A 20,117-nucleotide genomic window follows, 5' to 3' on the forward strand; every position below is an offset into this window, starting at 1 on the left:
GAACGCGCACCAAGTCGTGAGTCCGTGAGTAGAGAGGCTCGAGCTTCTCAAGTTAACAAAGATTCGTGATTCATGATTCTCACAAGCCGTGACGGTGAACGCACGACCAACGCACAAGCAAACAAGTTGCTCCATCGTGAGCTACACCATCCAGCACACTTGTCCCAGCAGGCAGTCATCGAGACTGTGCCCGGGCAAGCTCCTCGCTCCAACATTCTGCATCGTGGAGGATGCCGTCAGATAGATGGCAGCACCGACGCAACGCAGAAGGTGAGCGCGAATCGGCTTCCACGTCTCGCACCACCAACGACGACAACAGGTTCAGCGAATCGTCAAGGTCTGCACATCGCTCAAGGTACTCTCCAACATCCGATCGATATGACAACAGTCAGCTCGACTTTCCCAACAAGCAGCGTCGGATCGACCACAGCGACACACGCCGTTTCGGCGCATCTGCCCGTGTTTACAACAATGATCGCCCAGGCCCGTCATCGCCTCACCGCACAGAAAGCATTCGCGACACCACCAAGCCGCCAGCTCTGACTATTCGAGGCGTCGCATCCACTCAAGTCACGTCTTCTTCAAAGATGTCCAGGGGAGACGACGATAGACCTCGACGAGTCCGTAGCCGTAGCCTCGCACGTAGTCCAGATCTTTTCGACCGCCTCGCCCATCCCGCTCGCCCCCAGGACGACACCAACGGCTCAAGCCGCTACCATACCGACAGCTCCCGACGTTCTCGACTTGACAATGAGCGAGCGGGTACATCGGATTCGTCCAGGCGTGGCCCTACCAAGCTAGCCCCACGCGGTCGATATGATGAAAGTGGCCGACGCATTGATGACGCCAGCGACACAAGAGACCGCAACCAAGCCAGCGGCGTACCTACTTCACCACACAGACATGATGCAGGCGCACGACGAGAACGTGAGCGTTCTAGCTCACCTACCGATACCGACCGTCCACACTATCGCGCAGCTGATGTCGACCAAGATTCGCGCCTCCGCGACAATCGATCGTCACGCAACGACCGCAGTCGTATCTCACGCCGCTCTCCCAGCCCCACATCTGCTGAAGCATACAGAAGTCGGTGGAACAGCTCTTCTGACAGATACGACCGAGGTGACCGCCGCAGATCTCCGCCGCCACAGTCTGACGACAGGTATGCGCCAGAAGACAGCAACCGACGCGAGCGCAGATGGGGTCTGCGAGCGCAAGTAGGGGATCGAGATGACGATGCTGCAACCAGTCGCAGACGTAGGACACCTTCGCCGTCGGCGAGATCCGATGTTTCCAACCGCTCACGTCGGCGCGACCGTGACGTGGAGCCTCTGCAGTTGCCTGCTCGCGATCGAGACGAGGAACAGCCATCCGAACGTGGTCCACGCTATCGACCCGCTCGATGGAGAATGGACAACTACGACTCGACAGACGACAGCCCTCGTGTTCGCGAACGAGATACCAGCAATGGTGGACAGCGTCAACGATCCCCTGATGCTCATCGAGCGCGAATACTGCCTCGATCTGGTCGTCTCGACCAAGGCACTGCAGAGCGCGGTCACATCCTAACTCGCAAGTCGGGAGTCGGTGCAACTTTTGATGGCAAACAACCACCCACGGGCCCACGACAAGATTTTGAGCCGAGCCAGCGCAGCGTGCGAGGAGGAGGATGGCAGACCGTTCGTCCGGGTTCTCGACGAAAATGGGACGCACCAGCAAGAGACGGCGAACCAGCTGCTGGCACACGCAATGGTCATGAGAGCGGTGCAGTTGATGCAGAAGTCGACTCAACCAAATCGACGCGCGCGGCATTGTCGGTAGCAACGATCGAACCACTCCGCGCCGAACCGGGCGAAGCATACGAAAGCATCCACCAGGTCGGTGAAGGCACGTATGGTCAAGTGTTTAAAGCGCGTGCCGAGCGAACCGGCGCGCTGGTCGCTCTGAAAAAGATCCGCATGGACAGCGAAAAGGACGGCTTCCCCGTGACCGCAATGCGAGAGATCAGACTACTCCAAGCTTTGTGTCACGATAATGTGGTGCGCTTGCACGAGATAATGCTTTCGCGCACATCCGTTTACATGGTGTTCGAGTACATGGAGCACGATCTCAACGGTATCCTCGCGCATCCGCAGGTGTCGTTCAGCCAAGCGCATCTCAAATCTCTTGCGCATCAACTGTTTTCCGGACTCGACTACTTGCACCGTAAAGCGGTATTGCATCGCGATCTGAAAGGATCCAACATCCTACTCAACAATCAAGGTCGATTGAAGCTCGCCGATTTTGGTCTCGCACGGTTCTATGCGAAACGTCGCGCGGGAGATTACACGAATCGAGTGGTAACGTTGTGGTATCGACCTCCCGAGCTGTTGTTCGGAGCCACCCAGTACGGCTCCGAGGTGGACATGTGGGGAGCAGGATGCATTTTTGTCGAGCTGTTCGTCAAGAAGCCCGTGTTCCAGAGCGAGACCGAGTTGGGACAGGTGCATGCGATCACCGACATTCTCGGCCCTGTGACCAAGAAGAACTGGCCAGAAGTGGACACGTTGGCATGGTACGAGATGGTGAAACCTGCGACCGAGAAAGAGGAGGATCAAGAGAGGGATTACGTGAAGCGCGCGTTCGCAAGGTATCTTCCCGCATCAGCGCTCGAGGTAGCGAGTGGACTGCTGACGTACAACCCTCGGAAGAGGTGGTCAGCCAAGCAGGCAATGTCGGCAGTATACTTTGAGGAGGAGCCACAGGCGGAGTTGCCTGCAGGATTGCTGTCGAGCCTGCAAGGCGAATGGCACGAGTACGAGTCAAGAAGGGCCAAAAAGAAGTCTTCAGCATCCCGAGGCACAGACAACGCGGCTGTGCTAATCACGGCTGGCTCGACAGTACAAAACCAGTAGCACACTGTGCCATCAACTGAAGCCCAAAATAGGAACGCCGCGTCGGCCAATGGATGGAATCATGCTCACGTCTTGCCGCACCACCTTGAAGCCAAGACCTGTGACTGCAAGTGCGACTGCGTCTGCGTCTGCAATGGACCCGCAAACATGTTGAGGAGCTCCTCATCCATTTGACACTTGACTCTTGCCATCTCAGACACGGTCGTGACCACAAATCAAGGCTCCCCGCGTGACTATGCTTTACGAATGCTAGGCGAGCTGATCGAGGCGCTTTTGCGGATTGGCGTGTGGATACTGTGAGGTTAGGTCAGGGCTGCGGTTTGACGACTTACGTTTTAAGAGCTAAATCGTGAATCACGAATCGTAATTCGTGACTGAAAATCCCATCTCACATTACCCTAATTGAAGCAGAATTTGGTTTCGTGAATGGCTGGCGCGGCCTGGTCGTTCGATCGAGGGCGCAAAGCAGGCGAGCAGCAGCAATCACGAAAATCACGTATCACGAATCACGAATCGCCCTCCACAGCCTCAACGAGTTGGCCTGAGTTGTGCATGGTGAGTCTGCAAGCACAAATGCGGTCAATTTGGGATTCACGATTCTGATTTTCGAAATGCGAAAAATCGCACACCCCAACCGTGAACGCTGCGCTGCTGCGTGCGTGCTGCACGATGTGGTCGGTCACGCTCAGCTGAGTCGAACGGCTGGCTCGTGCTGCTGCCCCTTTTTCGACTTGACGCTATCCTCTGCCCATATGCCGCATTCGATTTGTGATTGGTTTCATCCTTGTAGACCCTTTAGGCTGCCAGCCCGTGTCACTGCGCTGCGACTCTGCAGTGTTCACCCAGCTTACTCAAGAGCCGTAGAGCCGTCAGTTGAGTGGGCTGAGCAAGGGCGATCCTCAGCTCGCTTTGGACCCCACAACTTCATTTCTCTCTATCGCTCTTATACCATCATCATCCATCCCGACATTCACTTCAAGACAGGATGAAGCTCAACCTCTCCCTCACTTTCGTCACCGCTCTTGCCACCGCGTTTGCTGGTGTCGAGGCAGGTGTTCACAAAGCCAAGCTTCAAAAGGTCACGCCTTCGCGCGAGCTTACCCTTGAGGGTCTTGCTGCTCAGGCCGAGATCCTCCAGCTCAAGTACGGCGGCGGCTCGTCCAAGAAACAGGTTCCCTTTTCTTCCAACCCTGAACATGACTTCAGCATCCAGCCCATTGCCGACTCCAGCCAGGCTGCCGCCTGGTACGCTGAAGCCAAGAAGGGTCACGGCGTCCCCTTGACCGACTTCCTCAACGCCCAGTACTTTTGCGACATTTCGCTCGGTACACCTGCTCAGGATTTCAAGGTCATCCTCGACACTGGCTCTTCTAATCTCTGGGTTCCTTCCACCAAGTGCTCGTCCATCGCCTGCTTCCTACACAAGAAGTATGACAGCTCCGCCTCGTCTTCGTACAAGAAGAACGGCACCGAGTTCAAGATTCAGTACGGCTCCGGCTCCATGGAAGGCATCGTCTCGAACGATGTACTCAAGATTGGCGACTTAACCATCAAGGGGCAAGACTTTGCCGAGGCAACGAGCGAGCCTGGCCTTGCGTTTGCTTTCGGCAAGTTTGATGGCATCCTGGGCCTCGCCTACGACACCATCTCGGTCAACGGTATCGTGCCTCCCATGTACCAGATGATCAACCAGGGCCTGCTGGATGCACCCCAGGTCTCGTTTTACCTCGGCAGCTCCGAAGAGGATGGCGGCGAGGCTGTGTTTGGTGGTATCGACGATAGCCACTACACTGGCAAGATCCACTGGAGCCCCGTCAAGCGTAAGGGCTACTGGGAGGTTGCGCTCGACAAGCTTGCTCTCGGTGACGAGGAGCTCGAGCTTGACAACGGTTCCGCCGCCATCGACACTGGCACATCGCTCATTGCCATGGCCACCGACACAGCCGAGATCCTCAACGCCGAGATCGGTGCCACCAAATCGTGGAACGGCCAGTACTCGGTCGATTGTGAGAAGGTCAAGGACTTGCCACCCCTCACCTTCTACATCGACGGCCAGCCGTTCAAGCTTGAGGGCAAGGACTACGTTCTTGAGGTGCAGGGCTCGTGCATCTCGTCGTTCTCTGGTATCAACCTCCCCGGTCCGCTCGCCGACATGCTCATCGTCGGTGACGTGTTCTTGAGGAAGTACTACTCGGTGTACGACTTGGGCAAGAATGCTGTTGGTCTCGCGACTGCCAAGTGAAGAGGCGACAAGGCTTTGGTCGAAGCCTTTTCTGTTGTTCAGTAGCAATGTGCTGTTCTGCTGTTCTGTTGTACTGTTGTTCGTTCGTGGATTCTCTGCACGAGCACATGTACACCAATTTGGCCACAGTGAGGCTCAGCCAGCGCTTTCGGCGCATCCATGAAGGTGGCCGATCGGCTTTGCGGGTTGATGGCATCGATCGTCTATTGTCCGTACGCCTCTTTTGTTTCAGGATTTCTGGTTTTTGTGTTCTTCCATATTATGCTCTTGCATCGCAACTACATTCCAATGACACTCACATGCGCGCCTCGGTCTTGTCAGCCTGATTGTTGAGCGTACAGGATGTATGGGTGGGCGTATTCGTGATTGGCGGGAAAGGTGGTCGAGCCTATGGGTTGTGACTGGTCGTTCCACATTCACAATTTGTGGAGTGGAGGTTTGTGCACCGCTGCTCTGAAGGTCAGTGAAATCGTGAGTTGGGGTGTGCGAATCGTGAAATGAATCGTGGTGAATCACGAATGGGTGATTTACGCCAAAAGCAACGTGCTACGAGCAACGCGCGTGAGTGTGTGGGAAAGCGAAAAAGCACCAAATCGTGAATCGTGAATCGCGAGTCACTCGTGACGAGTTGGGAGTCGTGAGTGTGCGTGTGGTTTTGTGGAAAGCAACACTCCCGACTGACGACTAGTCGTCCTGGATCACGGATCAGCTTGCCCACTTGAATGGTCTTGTTCGTCGCGATTCTGGCAAGTGCGATTGTTGGTTGATGCGATCACGCGCATAGTGCGCCATGTTTGGAGATCAAGCGTTCAAGTTGGCGACGGAGGCCAAGGCGTGTTTGAACCTAGACAGTGTCAAGCCGTACAAGTAAGTATTGCCAGGCTTTTGGACGGGTGGTTTTGACGCTTGCTGACTAGTTGCTCGCTCTGCTCTGTACAACTTGTCGGATAGCGATGAGCTGATTCGCGCGCTCATATTGGAGACCAAGCAACTGCATGCGCATCTGACGACATTGCTGTCTACGCTCGAGGATTCTGCACAGCATACAGCCGTCGAGGTGGCTGGGTTGCAATCACAACTGCTCATGCTTCACCTTATCATATCGTACAACAAACGGTCTCTGCTGATATACCACAACGTCCGACTAGACCTTGTCATGTCCCACCTCTCGCGTCACTCGTTCTCTCTACGCATTCTCTTCTCCCACCACCCGGCGCTGCGTACCGCACTCTCCGCCATCGAACACGACCACCTTCGACGCTACTCGGACCTCATCCATCGAACCAAACTCTCGTACCTCAACCTCTCGCCCAGCCTGAAACTCGACATCGCAGATACCCAAGTCTTCGAACCGCTCCCCACAGACCCGCTCGTCACTGTCAAGGTGAATCGAGACCTCAACGATATCTGGCTCACCTCTTCCCAATCCGCACCCACTTCAATGCGCAAAGACCAAACGCTCACCATCAACAGAGCTGACGTCCGACCGCTCATCGCAAGAGGCTGGCTTACTGTACTAGACGACCCCCGATAGTCCAAAATCTTCTCGCCTCCCGCCCTCCAAATTCATCATGTATTTCTATACCCTCTCCTTCTTCTGCAAACCAGACCATTCTTCCACCACAGTCCCCCGCTGCATCGTCTCGGCTCGAGTTCGGCCTTGGACATCAAACGCACTACAAACACACCCACTCAGACCACGGTCTGCTCAAGTAGCATCACATGCGTATCACTATTAGAGCCACCGGCGTGCAGAGAAACACGCGAAAACATGCGATCATCTGGAATAAGAACAAAGATAGCCCGAGTCGTGCGATGTAAGCCGAGTCTTAGGGTTCAGCAGCGGCAGCGTGCTGGTCGAGCGAGCGCGAAGATGAAACGCTGGATATCGACGACGATGCAGGCGAGTGCTCACGGCTAGCGAGATGCGAAGACGAGAGCGACACGAGCGCCGGTGGATCGATTTGCGCCTCGGCCAGACCAGAAATGTTGACGCAAGTGCGTGCATCAGCGTCGTCGGGCTGGCCGCTGCCAGACGTGGGCAGCTGGTGATCATCGTTGGTGTTTTCAGCTCTGCCTTGGCCCACTGAGCCGTGTCCACTACGCACCGCGTCCGACTGCTGCGTCGCATCGTTCGCAGACCGTCGTCCACCATGCGTTGAACTCCGATACGTATTGGATCTCGCTCGACCAGCAAGCGCATGCTTGGCATCATCGCCCGACTCATACGCGTCGGTCGCATCGTCAGCTTGCCGTTCATTCCCTACACCCTTATACTGCGCTCCAGTATCTACGCCGCTCATCTGCACCGACACGCCAAAGCACGTGCGCGTCGTAGGCGTTTTCGCGCAAAATGCATCTTCCTCGAGCGACGTCAGCTGGCCACCGCTGCCACTGTTGCTGCTGCTTGTTCCGCCGCTCCCACTCCCGGGTGCAGCCATGAGCGTAGCAGCGTGATGCTCCTGGTCGCTTCTACGTGCCAAGCCATCGGATTCGCTCTCGCGCTCGCGTTCTGCATCGTAGCCAGCGTGGTCAAGTGCTGAGCCAGGCTCGGTGTGCGAAAGCCGTCTCGAATCAAGCAGTGAGCCGGAATCGCCTGCATAGTGATACTCGTTGGAAGCGCCCTTGTGGCCATCGAAACCGTTGCGGCGCGTCTTGTTCTCTTGAGCATAAGAGGCGTCAGCGTTCGATGACTCAACCGTCTGCTGCAAGCCAACGTCATAGTTAGCAACCGCATGGTTGGACGCGTGATCGTGTCGCTGGTCGCCATTCCGATGCAAGGGCACACCACCCAGGTTATTTGTATCCATCATGGTTGAAGTCGGCATGTTTGCAGCAGCCGACGACGTATGATGAGCACTGTTCGTGTCAAAGATGCCCGAAGAAGCCAGAGAGTACGGCTCTTGTATCCGCTGCGAACAAGACAAATCGCAGCTGAGACGTGCATCCCAGCCGTTAAAAGCGGCGGCCGCTTGCGAGCCACCAAGAGCGCTACCATCACTGATCAATGGCATGTGATGCGGTGTACTACTAAAGCCCGACATGCCTCCACCGGCGGCGCCAGTGTCGATGCGCAGTGTATTGAGGTCCATCGAGCTACCCAAAGCTGAACGAGGGCTGGCCTCGATCGATGTGGGTACGCCGTACGGGCTGTATGCGAGTGGATGACGTTGTTGGCTGTCGAGCGAAGCTTCCGACAGGCTCGTCGAGACGCTGGCTGGACTGTCGAATTCCCAGCCGGGCTCGGCGCCCATTCGCATCGGAGTGCGGAAGTTGTGCCATGCCGCCGAACCACTCTTGGGGATGCTCGAAGCGCTCGACGAGGTCGACATGGGAACGCTCTGCATTGAAACGTGCATACCATTTGCATACGCATTGACACTCGTCATTGGTGCGGCACACATGTCCAACGAAGCGGCAGCAAACGCTCCAGCAGATGATGCAAACGCATCCACCGATCGAACACCAACCGCATCGCCGACCAGCCCAAAGTTGTCAGCAGTCGAAGCCGAGCCGGTTGGAATCGTCCCTGCCGCGCGTTGCTCTTCGTCGTGAAACTTGATCAGTCTCTTCAGAACGTCGTTGCATCTCGCTAACGCCTGAACAGCAATTCGGAGTTCCTCGTAAGGGCCGTTGATGACGTGACGACTGACTGTCATGGCTTGGTGATCCTCGGTAAAATCCTCGCATTGACGCCAGCTCACCTTGGGCTCCTCGTTGCTACCCTCCTTGAGCGGAGCCGATCGGAAAACCTCCATGAAGAAAGTTGGGGGACGTTCAAGGTCTATGACGAAATGACCTAGAGGCACACGAACTCCCTCGGCACGCTCCGCAATTGACGGGTTGGAAGGCCCATCAAAGTACGCACTACGAATCGACGTCCATGGGATTTCCAGCTTGAAGCCGATCGACTCGCTGGTGAGGTACCACGTGAGCGACTGCAGACGGCGCGAGAAAAAGCAGATGAGCGGCGACACGCGTCGCCATGTTCCAATGCAAAGCGCCGAGGTGGGAATAGCAGTCACCGACGGTACCAGTTCAGCCGGATCGCCTCGACCGAGTCGAGCGTTATCGCCGGCTGATTTGCTGTGAGCATCCTTGTCGTTGAGTCGGAGACTACAGCTCTTCTTCCTACTCGAGTCGGAGCCAGGATCGCCTCTACGCTCGACCGTCTTGACCTTGGCACGTCGATTCTGGAACCAGACCTGAACGCTGCGTTCAGGCATGCGCAATTTGCGTGAAAGCTCAAGCCGGATGCGACCCGTTGGATTGCGATTCTTCTCGAAGAACGCTTCGAGACTATGCAGCTGTTCGGGCGTGCACTTGTTGCGCTTCTTGCGACCACGAGGACGGAAGGCTGCCGAGAGCTTTTTCTTTTCGGGAGGCAGGTCCGAGTCGGTGCTGTCCTCGTACGAGTCGTTGTCGGCGCTAGAACTTGCCTTGAAGGGAAGGTTGTCGAGTAGAGCCAAAGCATCCGAGGTGGCACTGTCAAACGGTCTCTGCTCGCGCTGCACACGCTGGCTGAGGTCCAGCTCGCCATTCAAGCCAACGTTGAGGCCCGACTCTGCCTTGAGGCCGAGCGAGTTGCTTTGGTTTGCGTATCCATAGTGGAGGTCAAACATGCCGTGGTTTGGAGCAGAGTCGTAGTGCGAAAGAGGATGCGGCTCAGCATGTGACGGCGGCTCTTGCCACAATTGGGGCTCATGGTAACCAGAAGCCGAATTCGGCTGAGGTGCCGCAGAAGCCATAGTGGACGCATCATCTTGCGTCGGCCAGTAGACTGGAAAGACATTGGGAGCGTAGGTGGAAGCGTTGATCGAGTTGTGCGCAGCAGCAAAGTCGGACGAGTTGACGTTTCCGCCTATCCCATCGTGCCTGCGCAGGTCCTGATGGCTGGGACGCTGCATGACAACGTCCATAGACGGCGAGCTTCTTCCGTCGTACCTTCGATCCTCTGTCTTGAAGTTTTGCGAGGTGACCGTCTTGATGGATGCCTGCGAGTCGCTTCGTCTTCGTGGCGCCAAAGTGGCACTATTCGCCTTGATGGCTTGGACCGCCGCGGCTCTCTGCGGTCGTTGTGACATGTTGGTTACAAAGTGAATGCAAGGTGCAAGATGAAACCAAGAAATGAGAAGATCCGCTCCCCCGCAGTGTGCGAGGATTTGAAATGCAATCGAATGAGCCGTGGCGGGTAGATATACACGAGTTGGTTGCAAGGTGAGGTCGAATCGATCGGATCAAGTCAAGACGAGAGAGGCAGACCACAGATATGGGATCAAAGGAGAAAGATTTGTGTGCGTGGGTGGGTCAGTACAAGCTTGTGGGAGCAACACGAAAAAAGAGACATTCTGTAGCATAGGCTCGCATGCGCAGCCGCCCACGACCGGCGTGTTCTAATGAGCACAGAGACACTGAACCAATCCCGAGAAGCCGGAGCGAGGCGAGTTCGCCGAGCAGCTGCGTTGTTGCGGACCGAGAGTCAAAGCAAGTGGTGGCCTGATTCGTGTGGCCAGACGTAAACAGCGACAAGCACGACATACTCGGATGCTCCTTTCTTCGCCTCGTCATGTGGGACTGGCAAGACCAACAGCCGGTGGATACGGCTAAACGTGTGGCTGTAGTCGAGCTTCTAAGCTGAGCTTCTGTGAGGACAGGTGGTGATTGTCACCCACCCAAACAAGGCTTTGTGTCGCTGCGCCGGCAGAGCATTCCCAGGAGTAACGGATGATGGAGCTGAGCAGGTCGCACACCGGTCCAATCTCGGTGCTAGGGCATAGCAAAGCAAGCCATAGCCACGTAGACATTTCCCACCGAGAGGTTGAGTCTGTTCTGCTGCTGGTGGGGACAGGCGTGTGCTGTACTGCGCTGATGCAGCATGTTGTAGCTAGGCACGGTCCATGATCGCTTGGTTCGCCGAATTGGTGTGGCAAGTCGTATCTCGATTTTTGGAGCGTGGGACCGAGGTGGCGTTTGTGACAAGTGATGCTGGGAAATCTGTCGCATCCGATATGGCTGTCTGCTGGCTGACTGCCAACAAGGTTGACCGAAGACAGCAACCTTTCTTTTGCCTCTGGTCCCACCCACACCATTACAATCAGGCTGCTTGCCTTGAATCAGAGCAAGATGAGACAACTGCAGTAGGCAGGTGGGAGTAGTTTCGCCTTTGGTCATGATGCTGACCCAAGTTGAAGCACAACGAGGATGGACTAGGTTCATCTGGGAAAAGAGCGAGACGTCGGCTGTGCCACAAGTGGGCTATACTCGACGTGAATCGGTTGTCGCTTCTGCATGTGACCAACATGACACCGGAGACAACCGGAAAGAAAACTTACCTTGTCGTACAGTCTAAACGAGGTGGTTTCGGCTTTGGCGGGACGTTGGTTGCCGTCGAGATAGGGAATAGGGCGAAAGAGATGAACTCGAAAGCAGGACACGGTGGATCAGAGGTGCTTTATCTAGTCTGGACGAGCGATCTGGGGTCAAGTCACAAGACACACCCGAAGCTTCTGCTTGCGCTAACTTGTTGCAAGGAAGAGCCTGCAACATGCGACGTAAAGAAGCGTGGCCGGCGGGAGTGTTACTGCAGAGATGCGCACAAGTGCATGGGTGAAGTGTTGGACAATGAATTGAGAGTTGGACGATCCTCGAGGTGGGGTGCTACTCGGGCTAGGTCGTGGGGCGGAACTGGTTCGAGATCCGTGCTGCAAATGGACTGGCGAGGATAGGTTGGAATGAGCTGCATCTGCCGAGCTTTCGAAGTGGATTTCATGCTTTATGCGTTCTGGCAACAGCACGAGCCTCATGGCGATTGCCGAACTAAAGCTAGCTGGAGACCGGCTAAACAAAGTCATGTCAGTCGGAACATGAGGACCACAGGCTTCCGGTGGCGTTGACGGGCAGACGAGAAGGGCAATGGCCTATTGAGCAGCATTGGGCTGAGAAGTAGAGGTGGGCTTCAGGCAGTCAAGGAGTATTTGCCGACAAAGCCGTGTTTGAATGCCTACGTCCACCTGCAACCCATGAAGAAGGGGCTGCATGTTTGTACGAGGAGATGGAGTGAAGGGACTGTCTGTACTGGTCTGCATTGATGCTGACTAGCAGTGAGGTTGGGACGCGCCCTGATGTCAAGTTGTGGTCTATAAAAAGGAGCGAATGGGTATCAGTGTCGGGGCTGAAGAAGCAAGAGGATCCGAGACCATCCAAGCGCAAAGTGAAAGAAAATTCTTGCAAGAAGACATGATTGCGAGCACGGGGCGACCTCGGTGTGATTTCAGTGTTTCAAAGACGCTGTAGCTCTTGTAGGAGATCCGAGCGTGCTGCTAAAGACTCTGCACGAAGGGGATCAAAATGAAGGATCGGTGGCGTCGAGCGTTTGTGCGGTGACAAAGTGCTAGCCAGCCCTATTTGGGGAAGCCTGGCTAAAGCGGAGCGAGGCAACAGACCATGCCATCACAATCTCTGGGAGCGGGACAGAGGGAGGTAAGCTTCCACCTAGATAAGGCTCCTGGAATCGACTGAGTATAGCATTCGAGTATACAGGTATTCACTGCCCCAAGAGTAGCCGTGCGGGAGGGGAGGTTGCGCTGTTCAGCTTACACTCGGCTGTTTTAACTACGTGAGCTCAGCGCTTTACCTTTTGATAGCTTCACATCGAGCATGCTAGGGGACGACGTGTGCTACACCTGAAGAAGGGCGGTCAAAGCGACGACGTTTGTTGACAGTGTGTGCCACTCGTGACTCGTGACTCACACTGCGACTTTGGTTTCATCATTGGAGATCAGATCTTACAAAATCGGGAAGGGGCTACGCCGATGCCAGATGTACTGCGTGCACGGTTTGGTAGCTGTTGGTAATTTGTCGGTCCGACGGTCCGGCGCTCATATTTCATCACGAATCGTGAATGGTACGATTTTCGCTCAGTTCTGTGAACTACTCGTATGGGAAGTCAAGAGTGATTGATGTTCACAAATTGTGATTGCGTGAACAGAATCACAGAATCACGCACGATTCACGATGTTTGTGATTCACGATTTATTTATTTACATTCACGACTGTGATTAACGTTTCACATTGTTGGTCGTTTTTTCACGTAATTTGGTGATTGAGAATCCGCCCATCCCAAATCGTGAAAATGTGAATCCTGAATCGGTCAACGAACAACGAACGGTGCCGAAGGAAAAGTGGAGCCCAAACACGAATTGATAATAATCGCAAATCGTGAATTTCGATGCAAGTCGTGAGTCACTTGAGCTAGAAAAAGCCGATCATGGATGCTTATCAGTATCGATTTTAAAAGTCATCTATCTATCGCAACGAGCCGTTGAGAATTCAGTTCCGACTCATCTCGACTTGATACCGGCAAGATGGAGGATGGTTGGTTGGATGTGCAACGTGCTGTGAGCAACAGAATGAATTTGCCAACCGCTTAATTCCGTTGAAAAGGCCGGTGAGAATCGTCTTGACAGGCTGGCAGGCTACTAGGGAAGCATCAACGTGCTCTTCGCACAGCTCAGAGTCGATCCAGCTCGGATCCAGACTTGCTCCAGTGTTGGTAATCTGCGATGGCCCCGAGATAGTTAAACATTCATAGGGCCAAGAGCCATGTAGCCAACACGGGAACAAAGACAAGACGATTGCGGCTACTAACTTACTTGACCATCAGATAGAGATGGTGGCGCGGTGATTGCAGCTGATTAGACAGAAACCGTAAGAAATTGCGAGAGGTGCAGCACGCCAGCTCGTGAACTGACGGCGATGCGTGATCTGATCTAGCTAGCCGTGAGCTAGCGTTGACTCGTTCTACACAAGCATATGCAGATCAGCAGTGCAGTACACACCGAGTGTGTAATATTCCACATCCAAAATCAATCATCGGCACAGAGAGAGAGAGAGAGCGAGAGAGAGAGCGAGAGCGGCCACAGCGAAAATGAGCGGCGGCGACGACTACGGATATCACCAACGGCTGTAATTTGTGATCAAGTTCTTCAGACGAGAGTTTTCAGCGTCCAGCCTCAGCAACTCCGCGCCCGCCGACTACCAGTCCAACCAGGCACAGATCGAGCAGCGAGAAAACAAAAGGGCAGGGCTTCGATTCGCGTCGCTGTATTCTACGCTGTACGCTTTGGCGTTTGGTCTGTCACTTGATTCGAGTGGAGTGGTGAGTGGTGGTGTCCCGTGCATTTTTTGTGAGTTGGTGACTGTGTGCTTGGCTGGGGTGTGGCACTCGCAAATCTTCTTCCTCCGTCGGCTGCCACAGTGACTGACTGAGCGCTGCCATTATGCTTTTTCGGCTTTCATTCGCGCTCTTCTTGTCCTGTGCCCGTCCGCCTCCACGTTGGGCTTACTTGCACTCATCCTTCCCATCCTTCCACATCGCTTCCCGTAGCTGCCATCGTTCGTCACCACTGCAAGAGATCCGGTCAGAACGTCGACGTACTTTGTCTGTGACGTCTGCTCTCCAGCTACAAGGCTTCACCACCAGGCATTCTCCAGCCTCATACACCGGTCCATCGATCCAGCCTTGATTCGTATTCGGGACGCTTGTCTTTGGTGCAACATTGTTCCAACTTAGGCTCGCCTTCTTGATCGCATAGCTAGCTCCACCTAACAGTCCGCATCTCGCTCCGTGTTCACATCTTTCACATCAACCCACCTCGACTACATAAGCCATCATGCCTGCCTCCAACGCCCCCGCTTTCGACAATGACACTATCATCGTAGGTGAGTTCTCTTCGCGACCCTATGCAGCAAAATTATCTGGTGGAATCTTGAAACTGACACTTTTGCCATCCGTACCCGCACTGTCATCTGTACAGTCCTTGGCGCCTCAGGAGATCTGGCAAAGAAGAAGGTAGGTACAGAGCAACCTCCATCAGGCACTCTCATGCACAACCTCTACTGAAGCTGTCAGACATGGTGCTGACAACTTTGGCAACCCCATTTTGATCGCTTGCTCATCGCATTTTATGTCATCCCTTGACGATGACTTCCACAGACGTTCCCAGCGCTCTTTAACCTCTTCCGCCTCGGCCTGCTGCCCCAGGCCACTCACATTATCGGATATGCACGAACAAAGATGGAAAGGGATGCGTTTGCCGAAAAGGTCACAAGTCACCTCAAAAACGTCGACGATGACCAGGGAAAGAAGGACATCCACAACTTTCTCGAAATTTGCCAATACATCTCGGGTCAGTACGACGAAGACGCCTCGTTCCAGAATCTCAACAAGGAGATGGAGCGCATCGAGGCTGAAATGAAGCACGACTCGCCCAGCCGCCTCTTCTACATGGCGTTGCCGCCCAACGTCTTCACCGTCGTCGCAAAGGGTCTCAAGAAGAACTGCTACTCACAAAAGGGTCACAACCGAATCGTCATCGAAAAGCCCTTTGGCAAGGACCTCGAGAGCAGCCGAGAGATGATTGGCGCGCTCAAGGGTCTGTGGAAAGAGGACGAGACTTTCCGCATCGACCACTACCTCGGAAAGGAGATGGTCAAGAACCTGCTTATCATGCGCTTTGGCAACCCTTTCATCGATGCCGGCCTTAACAACAAGCTGGTCGACAATGTCCAAATCACCTTTAAGGAGCCTTTCGGTACCGAGGGCCGTGGTGGCTACTTTGACGAGTTTGGTATCATCCGCGACATCCAGCAGAACCACTTGTCCCAGGTGCTCTCTCTGCTCGCCATGGAGCGACCCAAGTCGTTCTCGGCAGAGGACATCCGCGACGAAAAGGTCAAAGTGCTCAAGTCGGTACCTGCCATCGAGCCAAAGGACGTGCTTATCGGCCAGTACACTGCCGCCAACGGCAAGCCAGGCTACAAGGATGACGAGACGGTGCCCAAGGACAGCAACTGTCCCACCTTTGCTGCCTTGGCGCTATTTGTCAACAACGAGCGCTGGAAGGGTGTTCCTTTTATCCTCAAGGCGGGCAAGGCACTAGATGAGGCCAAGGTGGTGATTCGTATCCAGTTCAAAGACACGCCAGAAGGCCTCTTCAACGATGTTCCGCGCAACGAGCTGGTCATCCGCATCCAGCCCGACGAGGCGGTCTACTTCAAGATGAACGCCAAGAAGCCTGGCCTCGAGATGGCTACGCTTCCCGCCGACTTGGACCTCACCTACAAGGAGCGCTTCTCCCAGGTGCGCATCCCCGAAGCGTACGAGGCTCTCATCTTGGACGCGCTCAACGGCGACCACTCAAACTTTGTGCGAGACGACGAGCTGGAAGTGTCGTGGGCCATCTTCACGCCTCTGCTGCACGCCATCGATGCGGGCAAGATCAAGAACGAGCCGTACGAATATGGCAGCCGTGGACCTGCTTCGCTCAACGAATTCACCGAACGCTACGGCTACAAGCGCACCAACGAATCGTACGAATGGCCCACCACCAACGTCAACAAGGTGCAAGGAAAAATGTAGATTCGCCGCCGCTCGCACCGATCGTACGTGTTGACAAGTTGGTTGATGCAGCTTCGGGGCTGCTTGCCCGTACAACAAACAGATGTGCATAGTGCGATCTCAAAAGGCAAAGCTTCTGTCGTGTTGATCCTTTCCCTTCTCCCTGTCGACGTCAGCGGATCCGAATGTATTGAGAAAGATGAGCAGCATTACTTGAATGACTGTAACGCTGTACGCGGCACACGGTGAATTCGTGATTCACGGACAGAAACAACCGAGTCCATAGCCACTCGTGACTGCCACTCACGACTGACTGCGATGACTCACGACTGGTCGCAACATCCCATGTCAGCGTCGAGGTAATGACCTAACATTCCTATGCCGTATCGTGATTCGTGATTCGTGATCCATGATTTCGTGATTCGTGATTGAAAAAAGCGTATAGCACCGAAGGCTGAGTCAGGTTTGTCCTCTGCTTCTGCAAGTGGGAAGCAGTTGCCTCCACATTCACGATTGGTGATTCGTGATTTCAGCACGAAACCTGTCAAAAGGAAAATTGGCTGAGTCGCCTGCAGCACACAAAGCATTCATCACGCATGATTCATGATTTCTATGGTGTACGTTCGTGATTCTGTGATTGCCGCATGCTCGTTCCTTTCGCTCGTGGCCCATCGGTGTAAGCTATGAAGCTGCTCCGACCTTGTTGAGTCTACTCGATCTAATCCTGCTTCTTTCCTTCTGACATCAACCAGCAGCTTCTAGGTACGGCTCGTCACCAGGATGTTTCGGCTGCAGCGACAACCAAGTCTGGCGTCCATATGACTCTTCCACGAAGGCCACCACCACCACGCACACCTCGAAAACCGCCCAAGCTTGCTCAGCACTGGGACCGACCACCCGCCGATCCGGAAGAGGTGTTTGATGTACAGTCCATCTCTTCAGACGACGAGAGCACCACCACTCCATCTGCTGCGTCAACAGCAAAAATGCCCTCTACGACTGCGAGGGCTTCTGCCGCTCCTGCCCGAGCGTCGCGGTCCAAGCAGCACCTCCCCCCAAAAGACGTCATCGAGATTTCAACCGACGAATCGGTAGCCCACCAAGACGAGGCACTCGACGACATGGAAATGTCTGATTTCGAAGATGTCGATCCTGCTGCGCCTGCAACCACTGGTGCATCGAGCGCAGCCAGCGAAGACCTCGACATGGAAGACGTCGACCTGGATGCAGACCAATCTGCGCAGGATTTGCATGACATGTACGCAGCTGCATACCGCGAGGTGCAAGCAAAGTACGACAACAGTACCGGCACTGGCGAAGACGAATACGAAGGCTCAGACGACGAAGAAGGCCGCAATCAGGACGACGACGCTTCGGCAGGCTCCAAACCCATCCCCATCTTCAAGGATGGCAAGGGTCAGCATCGTGGCGTCGAAATCTCTGTCGGAAGCCATTCAACCAAACAGACCAACTCTTCCAAGCAAAAGTCGAACAACTTCCTCACCCCTCGTGACCGACAGAACCGTATCACCGCTCACAAGCTCCTCGTTCTCTCTATGCTAGCTCACGCTCGCGTCCGCAACAAATGGTGCAATGACGCCGAGCTCCGTGACACACTCGCCCATTCGGTGCCCGAGTTTCTCATCACCAAGCTTCGTTCCATCCATCCCAAAAAGGTCACTGAACAACGCGAAAGGATCCGCATGTTTGAGAGCTTCCTCTCGGAGCTCGTTCGATGGTGGTCCTCGCGTTTCCGACTGGATCCTACCATGGTTGCCAGCTCTGCCCTTCGACAGCCCGATCAGGATATTGCTACAGGCGTTCTACCTGGTTCTGGTCGTAGGATCGATGGCTGGATTGTAGAGACAGCTTCAGAACGAGAGCAGCGTCATCGACGCGAACAAAGAGAGCAACAACGATACAAGCAAGAATGCGAGCGGCAAGCCACATCTGTCGAGGCTTCAAATGGTAACAGCAAAGGTAAAGCCAAAGCCAAAGCCAGAGACAATGCTAACAACGACTCAACATCTACCGGCTCCGCAACGCTCCAGCCACCAACCAAGGCGATGGAAATCACCATCTTCGCGCCAGGCCCCGTCATCCGTCCCATCTTCCTTCGCCTTCTTCCCGCAGCCGAGCACATTGTATCGCCGGCAGGGCTCAGAGAGCGCGCAGAGCAACGATCAGGGTCGCGAGAGACAAGTGCTCAGCTGTTTTGCGCACTTTGTCGCTCCATCGGTATTCCTGCTCGACTCGTTGTCAGTCCACAGCCTCTGTCGTGGAGCGTGGGTGCAAGTAAGCTTGCCAACACTACTCAACCTGGCAGCCTAGCCGACAAGAAGCCGAACCAGCTTCGCGTTCGCGCGAAAAAGTCGGCATCTCATCGGTTCGCATCAAAGCCCATTAATGAGCTCACCTCTGACGATGACGATGACGACGACCACAGCGTCTCGGCAGCATCCTCATCTGCGCATACCAAGGGCATGTCCAATGTAATCAGCGTCGGCTCGCGCTCGTCTGCAGACGAGGCAACCGCGAGCGACTCCAGTACCGGCAAGCAGATTACCAGCAGTACCAAGGGTTCTGCTGGCCTCACCAAGAAGGCGGTGCTAGGCGCGGCGGCCAAGACGTCTAGCCACCACAACAACGTCAGTCGTGGCCATCGTAGCCAACCAATCTCCGTCGATGATACAGCTTCGGACATCTCGTCTGGTCGATCCGTAAACGATGCCAGGAAAGCTGGAGCAAGCCGTAAAACAAGCGGCACTTCCTCGACCAAAAACAAAGGCAAGGCGAGGCAAGTCGATGTCGTCGATGCGGATCCGGCCGGCTTGCAAGACGAAGAGCACGACGACTACCGTCCCGAGAAGTGGAAACATCTCAAAACGCCTCTCCAAGTCGAGCACAAGGTGAAGCTTCGGCCGTTACGTCCCAAACAGCTCAAAAACTCGGAGGTGGCTAGCGAAGATACATGGGCGGATCCGGTGGATCTGCAAGCGCCGCCCACCATGTGGGTTGAAGTGTTTTCCAAGCCGTACCAAAAGTGGATTACGGTAGACCCGATTCGGTGCATGATCAGACCTTGCGGCAACCGGCACATGGAACCAGCGGCGTTCGACCGACAGAACAAGCTGCTCTATGTGGTGGCATTCGAAGAGGACGGCTACGCACGCGATGTGACGGCGCGATACACAAAGACGCTCAACTCGCGTGTTTCTAGGTTGCGACCTCCGACACGGTGCAAAGGTGAGGAGGATTGGTGGACGCGAGTGGTGCGTGGCATTCATCGGCCGCAAAGGCTGGATCGCGATGCGATGGAAGATGCTGAGCTGCAGGACAACAGTTCGCGCGAACCGATGCCTTCATCGATAAACGCGTTCAAGGACCACCCGATCTACTTTATCGAGAAGTTTCTGAAGCGCGACGAGGTGGTTTTCCCTCGTCGACAGATTGCCACGTTTCAGGGTATGGCGGTGTTCCGCAAGGCTGACGTGCAGACTCTGCGTTCGTCTCGGCAGTGGTATAACGAGGGTCGGGTGTCAAAGAAGGCGAGGGGCGCTCAAGTTGTCAAGTCGCGCGGAAT

The 20,117-nt window shown here is 54.9% G+C and overlaps 7 protein-coding genes across 7 annotated transcripts; 6 read left to right on the forward strand and 1 right to left on the reverse strand.

The window, feature by feature from the left end:
* Nucleotides 1–230: 230 nt before the first annotated feature.
* Nucleotides 231–2,894, forward strand: UMAG_04925 (uncharacterized protein; the record flags this gene model as incomplete). The annotated part of the gene is made up of 1 exon (XM_011392942.1): nucleotides 231–2,894. The coding sequence occupies one exon, from the start codon at nucleotides 231–233 to the stop codon at nucleotides 2,892–2,894; it is 2,664 nt and encodes an 887-aa protein (XP_011391244.1).
* A 985-nt stretch (nucleotides 2,895–3,879) lies between these two features.
* UMAG_04926 (putative aspartyl protease) lies at nucleotides 3,880–5,136 on the forward strand (the record flags this gene model as incomplete). Its single annotated transcript, XM_011392943.1, has 1 exon — nucleotides 3,880–5,136. The coding sequence occupies one exon, from the start codon at nucleotides 3,880–3,882 to the stop codon at nucleotides 5,134–5,136; it is 1,257 nt and encodes a 418-aa protein (XP_011391245.1).
* A 790-nt stretch (nucleotides 5,137–5,926) lies between these two features.
* Nucleotides 5,927–6,670, forward strand: UMAG_04927 (uncharacterized protein; the record flags this gene model as incomplete). The annotated part of the gene is made up of 2 exons (XM_011392944.1): nucleotides 5,927–6,003; nucleotides 6,088–6,670. 2 exons carry the CDS (start codon nucleotides 5,927–5,929, stop codon nucleotides 6,668–6,670), a joined length of 660 nt encoding a protein of 219 aa, XP_011391246.1.
* A 295-nt stretch (nucleotides 6,671–6,965) lies between these two features.
* Nucleotides 6,966–10,220, reverse strand: UMAG_04928 (uncharacterized protein; the record flags this gene model as incomplete). Its single annotated transcript, XM_011392945.1, has 1 exon — nucleotides 6,966–10,220. One exon carries the CDS (start codon nucleotides 10,218–10,220, stop codon nucleotides 6,966–6,968), a length of 3,255 nt encoding a protein of 1,084 aa, XP_011391247.1.
* Nucleotides 10,221–11,435: 1,215 nt separating this feature from the next.
* UMAG_04929 (uncharacterized protein) lies at nucleotides 11,436–11,861 on the forward strand (the record flags this gene model as incomplete). Its single annotated transcript, XM_011392946.1, has 1 exon — nucleotides 11,436–11,861. One exon carries the CDS (start codon nucleotides 11,436–11,438, stop codon nucleotides 11,859–11,861), a length of 426 nt encoding a protein of 141 aa, XP_011391248.1.
* Nucleotides 11,862–14,807: 2,946 nt separating this feature from the next.
* Nucleotides 14,808–16,555, forward strand: UMAG_04930 (putative glucose-6-phosphate dehydrogenase; the record flags this gene model as incomplete). The annotated part of the gene is made up of 3 exons (XM_011392947.1): nucleotides 14,808–14,856; nucleotides 14,952–14,986; nucleotides 15,131–16,555. 3 exons carry the CDS (start codon nucleotides 14,808–14,810, stop codon nucleotides 16,553–16,555), a joined length of 1,509 nt encoding a protein of 502 aa, XP_011391249.1.
* A 797-nt stretch (nucleotides 16,556–17,352) lies between these two features.
* Nucleotides 17,353–20,117, forward strand: UMAG_11163 (uncharacterized protein; the record flags this gene model as incomplete). Its single annotated transcript, XM_011393063.1, has 1 exon — nucleotides 17,353–20,117. A coding segment is annotated over one exon (2,765 nt), but the record flags the coding sequence as incomplete, so codon positions are not given.

This window comes from Mycosarcoma maydis, chromosome 15 (assembly GCF_000328475.2).
Source record: "Mycosarcoma maydis chromosome 15, whole genome shotgun sequence".
Taxonomy (NCBI): Eukaryota; Fungi; Basidiomycota; class Ustilaginomycetes; order Ustilaginales; genus Mycosarcoma; species Mycosarcoma maydis.